General features: G+C 41.7%; 1 protein-coding gene across 2 annotated transcripts in view; it reads left to right on the forward strand.

Moving 5' to 3' along the window:
• The first annotated feature begins 231 nt into the window (after window positions 1-231).
• The window catches only part of LOC115659097 (NAD(P) transhydrogenase, mitochondrial-like), an 81,362-nt gene continuing 68,932 nt past the window's right edge, over window positions 232-12,661 (forward strand). The window contains exons 1-3 of one of the 2 annotated variants that reach the window (XM_030578890.1): window positions 233-338; window positions 3,317-3,535; window positions 4,485-4,681. In XM_030578890.1, coding sequence (XP_030434750.1) covers window positions 3,498-3,535; window positions 4,485-4,681 — 235 coding nt within the window. In that variant the 5' untranslated portion in view covers window positions 233-338; window positions 3,317-3,497. Of the gene's footprint in view, window positions 339-3,316; window positions 3,536-4,484; window positions 4,682-12,661 lie in introns of both variants that reach the window. The other variant, XM_030578891.1, reaches the window with a different exon arrangement.

Here is a 12,661-nt window from a genome sequence, read left to right on the forward strand (position 1 = left end):
GGGCTTACCAGGACAGTGCTATGGGGCTGGGTACTAGGTTAGTTATTGCAGGTTGAAGTCTCCAACTGTTGCAGGGAGGTTTGCAAATGTCAGGGCTATAGGCAGGCTGCCAGGAACCCCTCTGTGTGTTTTGCTGTGAGAGTCTTCATGTTGCCAGTGCCAAATTTAACATGCCTTCAGATCACATGGTGCCTATTTATAGACCATAGAAATGTACTTGTGCCCACAGCCAGTGAGCTGCTGGTGTGAAGGTCACTGACTGACTGTCAGCTTCCCTCCTGGCCCGTCCTTTGTATCTCATGGGGGGCAGATCTCACTCCTAAGGACACCAATCTCAGGTTAGTCTTACCTTAGTCTTCCTCTTCTTTCTTCAGCATGTCCCACTTGCCTTTCCAGGCTCTGCTAGTACACTGTCAACTCTTTTTTCATGGGGGAAAAGGGTCTCACCCCTGCTGGTGCCCTTCTTCAAAGGCCAGGACTGCTGTGTCAGTGCAAACGAGATTTTAAATGTCTCCCTCAAACACACAGCAAAATCCTTCAGCCCAAGAGCAGGGTGTGTCTGTCTCTCTTTAAAACTACTCCCTAAATGAAGGAATCCCCTTCCCAGTGAGTGAGATGGAGCAAGGCTGCCCTACCTTGCAAAATCAGGGGTCACAATGCAATCTACTAGGGCATGAACATAAGGTTTCTACACACTGGGCCTGTGCCGGATCCAAGTTATGCTGGTGCAAATCAGGAGAACCATCACTGAAATGAATGGTGCAAACCTGCAGTAAAGGAAATCATGATCAGGCTTCTTAAAACTAATCCAAGATAGGCTTATAAATCTCCCACAGATGTTAAGGCTGCAACAGAAAAGTTGTGGGAGACCTTTTGGGGGGGGTTTCATGTAAAGATGTTAACACCGAGGAACTGCAGATATCAGCATTCTGCTGAAAATGTAAACATAAAATAGGTAACTAACTCTGCCACATCAAGCAGCTTGTTAAGCAGATAACATTTGGAAAAGCTTTGCCCAAACTTTCAGAACAATCAGCCTGTATTTCTTTCAGCCTTATGAATCAGTGTTGTCTGGTTACCATGCTATTGTAGGGGAGGGTAAATCCAAAATCTATAGCTGAATTTGACCGAACATTAATATTTTTCTTTTTGTCATGCGGAGCTGAATGTAGGTAATATGTGGGTACCAAATGTGTTGTGTGCCAAATCTGAGATTTGCAGATTCTTACTAGGTCAGTAGTTCCCTATTCCTACAGGGGTGAAGCATGAAGAGGCCTGTCAGTGCAGGATTTGTCCCTTATCTATAAGCAGTTGGATTTTTTTGTTAGGTTGTTTTTTGTGATTATTATTATTAATAACAATAATTATTAGTATTATTTGTTTATTTGTATCTGGAAAAGGAGAGATAGGTCTTTGTTCTGATTGTCTGAGGAAGTTTATTTCCAGGATAAATAAGTAGGAAATAGAAATTCTGTTAGTTTGGTAGATTAATATAGTCAGAGATTCAACATGGGTCAAGAGGTCTGATGTAAAGGGATGGGAGCCAGGAAACCCTGTATTCTAATCCCTGCTTTAGTGCTGTCTCTCTTTGTGGCCTTATCCGAAGTATCTTAGCATCTCTGTCTCAGTGAATCCACATGTAAAATGGACATAATGCTTACTGCAAAAGTGTTGTGAGAACTAACCAGTTAATGTTTTTTATAGTGCTTTAAAAATGTAGAGCTCTGTGTAAGCACTAAGCAGAGGTTGGCCCAAGATATAAAATTGAGATGCCAATTTATATTTCCAATGTGTTCAGCTCCAAGATTTTGGTTTGTAAATCTTGAAATAAATAATCTATTGTGCTGGTTTATGGAATCAGTGTTATAGCTGCTAATTGTAATGTCTTTTTGCTCATTTAGTGACCTCAGAAGAAGGATATTTTGAAAAAATAAGCTTTAATACATGATTTATGTATAATTTACCAAAAAACAAATTTTGGAACCATATATTTTGATAATGAACTACACTTAGTCTATGACATATGTATATAGCTCCGCTCACAGTTAAGCCACCTTTGGAAAATAGATTTGCCTAATGGTATGTGTGTGTATGAACAAATGGTCCAGCATAATGCAGTTATCATTTAAGGAGCTGCTAAGTTTTTAACTCTGAATTTTCAGGGTGGTGGGTGTGGGTTATGTGGTTAATTAATCTTAACAATTAACATGATTTTTCCATGTAATTGCATACAGAATGTGCTAGTGGTACAAGAAGTAGTAATTACTGTACAGTAACCGCTTCTTTCAATGTTTTTTTCATTACTGAAAGCTGCTGGCCTGCATTATGGACTAATGTCCTGTACAATTTAATTTAATTTAATTTAATTTAATTTCAGCCTGACTGAACTCTGTAAACCACTGGAGAAACAGAAGCGTATAATGGAAACACATCCATATCCCATTCTTAACAGCATTAAAGATCAGTACTGAAAGAAACAAAGCCCTTCACTTCCCTGCGCCCTGTTGAAGTGGAATGAAAAAGGGCCAGCAGGGGAGATTGGGGGTGTGTTGCGGGGGGAAGAATGTTTCTCTAAAGCTGTTATCCAATAGGAAGAAAAGGGACTGAAATTCTTTAGAACCTAGTGCTATGTTTTGGGATGCATTGACTAGATTGTAAAAGGAGCAAAGAATCCTGTGTCACCTTATAGACTAACAGACGTTTTGGAGCATGAGCTTTCGTGGGTGAATACCCACTTCCTCAGATGCATGCATCTGAGACATGCATCTGACATGCATCTGAGGAAGTGGGTATTCACCCATGAAAGCTCATGCTCCAAAACGTCTGTTAGTCTATAAGGTGCCACAGGATTCTTTGCTGCTTTTACAGATCCAGACTAACATGGCTACCCTCTGATAATTGACTAGATTGCTTGCTGGTTGAGAATGATTAGTCTGGAGCTGTAGTGAGAAAGGTAAAGCCCAGTGCATTTACTCATATGTCAATCTAGTGTAGATGTCTAAAGTAAAGCCACAGTTCAGATGGGGGAGCTGTGCTGGAATGGTGTTCTTCCTTTTTTTCCCATCCCCAGAGAATTCAGTGTTGCTAACTCTAGCAATTTTACTGTAAGTTGCACAATATTTGTTCTTGTCTCAGCTCCAGGAGTCATGTAAATACATGAGAATCTCAGCTTTTATTTAAAAAGAGATTCTAACCCTCCTGGCTGCAGACAAAAGCTTGAAAATGTGACATGCAAGGGCCCCCAAACCAGTAGGCAAATAAAAGGAACCCAAAATGTATTATTCTGAAAAAAAAATCTTCTGATTTTTTTTTTCAGGTCAATCTCATGATTTTGGGGCTGACTCGTGATTTTTTGATTGCCTGTGGTTGGCCAGCAATGCTCTCTCATGCCGTCAATGAAGGAAAGCATCCTCCCCATAATCTCTCATCCAGAGATGGGTCAGGTTCAAAGGGGAGACTGGAATGGAGCATTTGGGACAGAGAACATAGAATATTGAATGTTATGTTGTGGTGATCAGGAATTCTGGGATTGCAGGTGTGTGCTCTGAGTTTCTAGCAATGTACCACCACCTGCACTTCCTATTTTGAACCTGACTCTTTCCCCTGCTCTAAGTTTGCCCAGCATAGAATTCTAATGACACCTACAAATCTTACTGTTTGCAGTAACTGTGTACCTGGGGTTTGTTTTCCTTTCTGACAGCTAACAAATGAAGTAAAACAAAGCGAAGATATTTGCTTTTAAACTGATTTAAACGACCCAGATAAAAATGTCATTGTAAGACCGATGAACATGTGTGAGTGTAATATATGACGTATACCATGTGCAACCATGATGTCAGTAGACTGGTGTTTGGAGGCAAATGAGTTTTAAAGAGACTGCAGTGATCTATGGACAGTGCAGCAAGGACCCTTTGCCAGCTATGTTCTAACTTCTATTATTGAGACTTTATTTTCATGTAGTGCTATGTGGTATGAGTATGGAACTCATTGTTTCACTTTACTATTATGTCTCTCAGAAATTCAATCAGTGAGCAGTCCTCAATGAAAAGCAGAAACTTCTTCCGTATGAGCAGGTTGTTCCTTTGCACATACCGGTCTGGTGGTGTAAGATTTTTTTTTTTTTAGTAGTCTGAGTAAACTCCTGTTGGAAATAAAGTAATTATACTGGATTGCGGAATTAAATGTCAGAACAATCTAGTGCAAGCTTTTGCCCAATTTGTTTGTAATTTTGAACGTAGCTCAAGTCTGGCTGGTTCAGTGACCTGGCAAAGTGCCTAGGCAAGTCATCAGCTTTCAATTCCACATGCATCACCTGATCCAAAGGCCTTGTACTCAGTCATTCTACAGTAATATTAATTACTCAGTAATATTGCTGAGTTTTCTTCTTGCCCCTAACATGGGGTGACCTTTTAAACATAAAACTATACAGATTTGAGCCAGGTTAATCAAGCAACTTGGTTTCAATACAGCTTTTATATCTACAGGGCAACCGGACCAACATCAAGGGCACAGAGGAGTGTTCTGTCCCCAGGATTTGCTGGGATGGCTGGTCTAGTGCGATGCATCACCAGTTGCTCAGTGCCCTTGCTTCACAGTATAAATTCTAGGACACTGCAGCCAGCAACCGGACAACGTTCTTTTAGAACTTTCCAAATCTTATGGAATCAACAGACAGCAAAAGGTACAATATGTATTTGATTTGACTGTATGTAAATGCTGAAGTTTTATTTTCAAATGGATCATAATGTTATGGAGGCTTATTTTCTGTTACAGAGGTCATCTGGAGGCCAAAGTCATGTATAACAGAAAAATCTCTACAAGCATTAAACTTTGAGTCAATGTTCACATACTCCACGTGGTTAATTAGATAAGTTAATTTCTTTGAGGTTTTTGTAAAACCAATGATTTGCACTGGTAAAAATACACTATATTTCATTCACTCAGATGTTGAACTGGCCCTTAATTTGAAAAGAGGTTGCTCTGTTTTTTTATTAATAGAAATATACAGGGTCAGTCTCTGACCTCAGCTACATTGACATACACCAGTACGAAAGGGAGAAGAATTTGATCTATTATGAGGCAGAAGTAAGTTTAGGCTCAAGAGCTCACTGAGCTTCAGAACAATTTTAAAAATTGTGGAAATTCAGATATCTGCTGCCAATACTTTAGTTAAGTGACCACTGTACAGAATAATATTTGGGTTAATTTTTGAACTCACTGCACTTCCAATGACTTGCCCAGGGAAGATTTTCTAAGTTATCTCTGGCCAGTTGCCAGGTACTGTTATTGCTAAAAATGATGTAAAGGAGCCAGCAGGTAATATTCCTATTGCGCAGGACTCTGTAAACATGGCCTTAGAGTGAAAGACTCACTGTTCAGAAAGGGCTAAATCCTGCTCCCAGGGATAAAACTTCACTGCTGTCAATGCTACAGGATCAAGACCTGAACAATAATTAAAAAACCCTTTTTATAAATATCTGCAGCAGACAGTTGTGGAGGGAAGTGGGGAGAAGGAATGTGCACCCGTGTGTGTGTGTAGGCTCCATGTTTGTATTTGTACACCTCCATTTGTATGTATATTTTTCCACAGGCAGTTTGAGTTTCTCAGGAGGCTGGAACAGTGGGAGAGTTGGTCTTTTAACAGCACTCTAGTTCCTGGATGGTTGAGAAAGTGTGGCATTTTACCATTTCCAATGTTCTTCAGGCCCAGAAGAGGGAAAAGCCAGTAAAGAAATCATACACACCAGTGTTGAGAGGTTCTGGTTTATTTGGCTTTATTTAAATACCAGGATTTATACAGATTCCTTCAGAAATCAAATTCATGTCCTAATGATAAGATTATGAAATTAATCTCTAGCATGTTCATTATAATAAAAGACTTGATCAGATGTACTGAACAGGTAACAGAGAAAGGGTGAAATCCTTTCTAGTGAGATCCTTGCAACGATTTGGTTTAAGCAACTGGTTCAACGGTTTTAACCATCTAGTAATCTAGGGCTATTGTTACATTGCTTTGTAGCAAGCAAGCTAGTGTGTATTTATTTTACGATATGTCAGGGAAAATTTACCAAATGCTGATCTATTTCCAGAAATGGTGAGGCAACTCTTGATGCCTCACTGCTACCAAAAAGTGAACCACAACTGGAATGCTGAAGAACTGGACTAATAGACACGTAATGGGACAGGAAGTATTAACTTCCTGCCTGTCATCGAATAGTCACTACTTTTTTCTTGACTCAGGAAGATTAGGGTTCTCATGGGAATCATAGACTCTTGGATCTTGTGTGTGGTGGTGTGAGTTAATACAGGAGGTATTTATGTGTGTTGCTACTATTGTGGCTAGGTCAGATCACCTCATCCCATGGAAATACCTGACAGAAAAGGTGTAGGTGTAGGAAACATTTCCCTCAAATTATTCGGTTGGGGGCCATGTTGGCCACATTTGAACCAGGTTTCCTGACATCCCCTTTCTGCCCAAGGTCTACCATCAAGGGGGTTATCTAGTTTGGAGGGGCTGTGAGGCTATGTTCCCTCTTTCTGGCAGGAAGAAGGTGCATCCCCCATTCACAACTCACTGACCTATGCACATGCTACCTCCTCGCCAACGCTGGCCATGTGAAGAAATATCCATGTCGTTTCAAGGAGGTAGATAGTGCCAGAGAGGTGTAGGAGATCCCTGACCTGTATTTGTGTAAAGTAGACAGCAGAGGCATTAGAAATACCATACAGAGGTCACCTGTACTATGTACCATTTTAGCTGTTTTCCTCTATGATTTTATTTTCATAGAATCATAGAAATGTAGGGCTGGAAAGTACTTTGAGAGGTTGTCAAGTCCAGGCCCTGGTACTGAGGCAGGACCAAGTAAACCTAGGCCATCTCTGACAGGTGTTTGTCCAACCTGTTCTTAAAAACTTCCAAAAGTGGGGATTCTACAACCTTTCTTGGAAGCCTATTCCAGATCTTAACTACCATTATAGTTAGAAAGTTTTTCCTAATATCTTACTTAAATCTCCACTGATGCAGATTAAGCCCAATACTGTTTGTCCTACCTTCAGGGGCCATGGAGAACAATTGATCCCTGTCCTCTTTTTATAATAGACCTTAACATATCTGAAGCCCTCCTCACCTGTCTTCTTTTCTCAAGACTAAACATGCCTAATTTTTTTTTAAACTTTTCTCAAGGTCAGATTTTCTAAACTTGGTATAATTTTAGCTGATCTTCTGTGGACTCTCCAATTTATGCACATCTTTCCTAAATTGTGGTGCCTAGAATTGGATACGGTACTCCAGAGAAGGTGCTTAGTATAGCAGGACACGTTACCTCCAATGTCTTACATAACACTCCTGTTATTACACCCAAAAATATTAGCCTTTTTCGCAACAGCATCACATTGATTCATTCAATTTATGATCCACTATACCTCCCCATATCCTTTTCAGTAGTTTTACTGCCTAGCCAGTTATTCCCCATTTTGTGGTTGTGCATTTAATTTTTTCTTCCTAAGTGTAGTACTTTGCATTTGTCTTTACTGAATTTCATCTTATTGATTTCAGACCAATTCTCCAATTTGTCAGGGCCCGTTTGAATTCTAATCTTGTCCTCAGAAGTGCTTGAAACCCCCTCCCAGCTTCATGTCAGCTGCAATTTTTAAAGTCATTAATGAAAATATTGAACAGTACCACACCCATGACTGATTCTACAGAATCGCACTAGATGTGTGCTCCCATTTTGACCATGAACCATTGAGAACTAATATAAGTATGGCATTTCAACCAGTTTTGCACCCACTTTATAGTAATTTCATCTAGACCACATTTCCATCATTTGCTTATGGCAATGTCATGTGGGACTGTATCAACAGCCTTAGTAAAATCAAGATATCACATGTGCTGTCTTCCCTGCTATCCACTAGGCCAGTAACCCTGTCAAAGAGAGAAATCGGGTTGGTTTGGCATGATTTGTTTTTGACAAATCCATGCTGGCTATTCCTTATAACCCTTATTATCTTTTAAGTGCTTTGAACTGATTGTTTGATCATTTGTTCCAGTATCTTTCCAAGCATTGAAGTTAAGTTGACTGGTTTATAATTCCCCAGGTCCTCTTTGTTCTCCCTTTTAAAAATATGTACTGTGTTTGCCCTTCTCCGGTCATCTGGGTCCCCAACTGTTCTCCATGAGTTCTCAAAGATAATTGCTAACAGTTCCAAGAGTGCTTCATTTAGTTCCTTAAGTACTCTACAATGAATTTCATCAGACCCTTCTGATTTGAATACACCTAATTTATCTACATATTCTTTAACCTGTTCTTTTCCTATTTTCCCTTGCATTCCTTCCCCCTTGTTGTTAATATTAATTATATTGACTATCTGGTCACTATTAACCTTTTTAGTGAAGACTGAAGCAAAATAGGCATTAAACACCTCAGCCATCTTGATGTCATCAGTCATTAGCTCTCCTTTTCCCGCTAAGTAAAACACCTACGCTTTCTTTCTCTTGCTCCTAATGTATTTAAAGAATCTCTTATTATTATCTTTGATGACCCTGGCTAAATGTAACTCATTTTGTGCCTTAGCCTTTCTGATTTTGTTCCAAAAGGGTTTTGCTATTCTTTTGTACTCCTCCTTAGTAATTCAGTCATGTGTCCACTTTTGTAGGATTTCTTTCTGATTTTTAGGTCACTAAAGAGCTCCTGAGGGAGCCATTTAAGCCTCTTACTATTTTTCCTGTCTTCCCTTCTCATCAGGATAGTTTGCAGTTGTGCCTTTAGTACTGTCTCCTTAAGACACTGCTAGGTCTCCTGAACTCCTTTTTCCCTTAAATTTTCTTCCCGTGACACCTTACCTACCACTCCTCTGTGTTTATTATAGCCTGCTTTTTGTGAAATCCCTCGTCCTTATAATGCTGCTGTCACTCCTTCGTTTCCTTAGAATCTGTCACGTCATGGTCACTTTCACCCAAATTGCCTTCCACCTTCAGATTCTCTACCAATTCCTTCCTAGTGATCAGAATCAAGTTTAAAATGGCTGTCCCCCAGTTACTTCCTCAACTTTCTGAAACAAAACATTGTCCCCAATACATCCCCAGAGCTTTCCGGAAATTTTGTGTTTTACTGTATTACTTTGCCAACAGATGTCTGGGTAATTAAAGCCCCCATTATTATCAGGTCTTGTGTTTTGGATATTTCGATTGTTTATTCTAAAAATGCCTCATCCACCTCCACTTCCTGATTTGGTAGTCTATAATAGAACCCTTCCATGACGTCAACCCTATTTTTACCCCTTTTATCTTCACCCAGAAACTTTTAATTTATTGCAAATCCATTTATTTCCACAAAGCCTTTAATCTGTTGTTTTAAAGAGGAATTTGCAATAGGAGAAATTTAAAAACAAATAACATTCATTAGACAACTAAAAAAGAACAAAAATCTCCGTAACTGTCTTTGTCAGCAACTTTCAGGATTCATAGAAGAATAAAAGATCAAATGTATGCAGATGGCCAGCCAGCTTATATAGGAAAATGCTTCCTTTTCTTTCACTTGTATTTTATTTACACAAGGAAAAAAATGCCTGTGAGTTGAGCAGTAAAAGCCCCTCAACATTTCACAGCAAAAGCAGCTTCCTCATGAGTGGGGAAGTGAGGTGTCACAAAGACTCTCTTTCTGGACACAAAGAGTAGTTTTGTTTTGTTTTTCCTGGAAGGCGAATATATGCTCTTTATTCTTCTGTGTACTGTGTGAACAAATAATATCCATGTTCTGGAATGTTGATCTTGGTGTGAAATTCTCCAGATTCCCATTTCTCTTAGCCCAGATATGTGATCTGGAATCAGTCAGTTCACAAGCTAATACTTGATCCAGTAGTGAAGTTGTACCTCATTCCCCACTGGCCAGGACCTTGTGCAGGTACTGATACCTTTGTATAGTGATTGTGAAAACATGATTGTTCTCATTTGTTAGCATTTTACACCTACTGCTTTGCACACCTGTAAATGCCCACACAAGGTGCAGAGCAATGGAAAATTAGGTTCTTCTTCAAGAGATGTCCCTGTGGGTGCTCCACTCCAGGTCTTGGTGCGTCCCTTTGGCTTCGCTCGGAGATTTTTACAGCAGTACTCGTACTGGTTGTGCACAGGCAGAGCCTGCCCCCCTGCTCTGAGTGTACGTTAATAGTACGTGTGTACGACTGGTCTCCTCAATTCCTTCTCTACTGTCCCCAGCCTGAGATGGAGCTCAGCAGAATCAGTAGAGAATTAATTCTCTCCCTTGTTCAACCTTTTTCCCTCTTAGTTTAGCTTACCGGTATTAGTTAGGTACCCTCTTCTCTTTTCTTTTCTTCAAAACAAAACACCCCCAAAAAACCTTTTTGTTCCTGTCAGCGCAGCCACTTCCGACATGCCTGGCTCTCCAGTTTTTAAGCGCTGCTCTAACTCTAATGATGCCATCCCTCTTTCAGATGGCCACTCTAAATGTATAAAATGTTTGAGGGACTCCCACATCCCCCAGAAATGTGCCCACTGTAGCAATTTGAAATCCAGGACATGCAAAGACAGGGAGCTGTGGCTAAAACTACTGCTCCTGCAAAAATCTCTTGGATCAGTCTCAGACCTGGGCTCTGATTCTGCTGTACACAGCAGCCCTCCCACTTCAAAGAGACAAAAGAAAACTTCAAAAAAAATTCACTCTCTCACCTGCAAAGGGTATTCTCGGGAAAAATCCTTTGAGTACTGCTTCCCTCCCTGTGCTCCCCCGGCCAAGTACCTCTGATGCGCCGGGCTCCTCTGGCGCTGTGCGAAAACCGCCTGTGGCTGCAGCGGTCGCACTAACCATTAGGCTTCAGGCTTTCAGTTGCCTGCCTCTCACACGGCACCATTCGGCACCGCAGTGAAAGTAGTGCCAACACATACTAGCCTGTCTGACCCCCAGCAGGCTCCTCTCACTCTCCTGGCCCCGTCAGCCTTCGAGCTAGCTGGCAGTGACATAATGCTCAGGACACCGTGTCATAAACAGATAGTTAAGGGTTAATGTCTCTTTTACCTGTAAAGGGTTAACAAACAGGGAACCAAACACATCTGACCAGAGGATCAATCAGGAAACAAGATACTTTCAAATCGCGGTGGAGGGAAGCCTTTGTTTGTGGTTTTGGGGTTTTGTTTTGTTCTATCTGAGTCCTGAAAGGGACTAGACATGCAACCAGGTTTCTTGCCAATCTCCCTGCTAGTCTCTTATATATTCAGAATAGTGAGTATTAAGTAGAAAGGCAGTTATAGTCTTCTGATTGTTTTCTGTATTTGCAAATGTGTAGTTTGCTGGAAGTATTTTAAATTGTATTTTGCTGGGGGCGGGGGGGGCTCCTCTCTAATGTATATAAGCTGAAAGGCCCTATAACTTTCACCATCTAAATTACAGAGACAACTTTTACTTTTTTTTTCTTTCTTTTTATTAAAGGTTTTGCTTTTTAAGACCTGTTTGATTTTTTCCCCTTGTTGAGTCTCAAGGGAATTGAGTCTGTACTTAACAGGGAAGGAGAAGGGAGGGGAGAAGGGTGGAATCCCTTTGTTTTAGAGTCACGGAGCTTGAATCTGACTATCTCTCCAGGATAGTCCAGGGAGGGAAAGCCTGAGAAGGAGAGAGAAGGGATTTGAATCACAGTGATCTTCCAGGGTAACCCAGGGAGGGAAAGCCTAGGAGAGGCACTGGTGAGGAAAAGAGTTTACTTTCCTTGTGTTAAGATCCAGGGGGTCTGGGTCTTGGGGATCCCCAGGGAAGGTTTTGGGGGGACCAGAGTGTATCAGGCACTCCAAGTCCTGATTGGTGGCAGCTATCAGATCTAAGCTGGTAATTAAGCTTAGGGAAATTCATGCTGGTACCCCATCTTTGGGACTCTCAGGTTCAGATTGGGGAAATATACCATGACACACCCGTGCAGAGGAACACCTCCTCACAACAAATTCCTCTTGCTCAGCCCTCCCCTCACAGAGGCACTGCAACACCGCAGTTCACACACTCAAGGGACCTCCTGGTGTCACCTGTCTTGCAGTCACTCCTACTTAACACCTACTCTCTCTGGACACTCAGGCAAGGTCCGCACAGCTTTCCTCCAGTGATGAGGAATCTGGGCTGCAGGGAGAATTTTTCACCTTATCAGATCTCCTGTCCACAGACCCCAATCAAGAGAGGTCATAGAAAAGCTGCCTCGTCCTACTCCGAGGGCCCTGGATGGCACCACCCATGCCCTTCCCACCACAATATTGGGCTCCATGGGCTCCTTATACTCGGGACCACACTCATTATACCACCGCAGCCAGGCGTGAAACTGGCTCGGTACCACCAGCTGATGACCCTGCCACTGACTCCAGACACCAGGCAGCCCTGTCACAACCGCAAGAGCAAGCACAGCCTGCCTCTAACCTGGTAGAATCAGTTGTTCCACCTGATGAAACATTGCTTCCTCCTCCCCCAATGTCTTTGGGTGACTTCTCAAAATTTCAAGACCTGTTTAAAAGAGTTCCCAATCAGGGCACTTCGGCGGCAGGTCCCAGGGCAGAAGGGCCCCCCGCCGCGAGTCTTCGGGGCACCTTGGCAGCGGGCCCCGGAGTGGAAGGACCCCCCACTGCTGAATTGCCGCCGAAGACCCAGAGTGGAAGAAGCTCCAGGGCCCCGGG

This window comes from Gopherus evgoodei, chromosome 10 (genome assembly GCF_007399415.2).
Source record: "Gopherus evgoodei ecotype Sinaloan lineage chromosome 10, rGopEvg1_v1.p, whole genome shotgun sequence".
Classification (NCBI taxonomy): domain Eukaryota; kingdom Metazoa; phylum Chordata; order Testudines; family Testudinidae; genus Gopherus; species Gopherus evgoodei.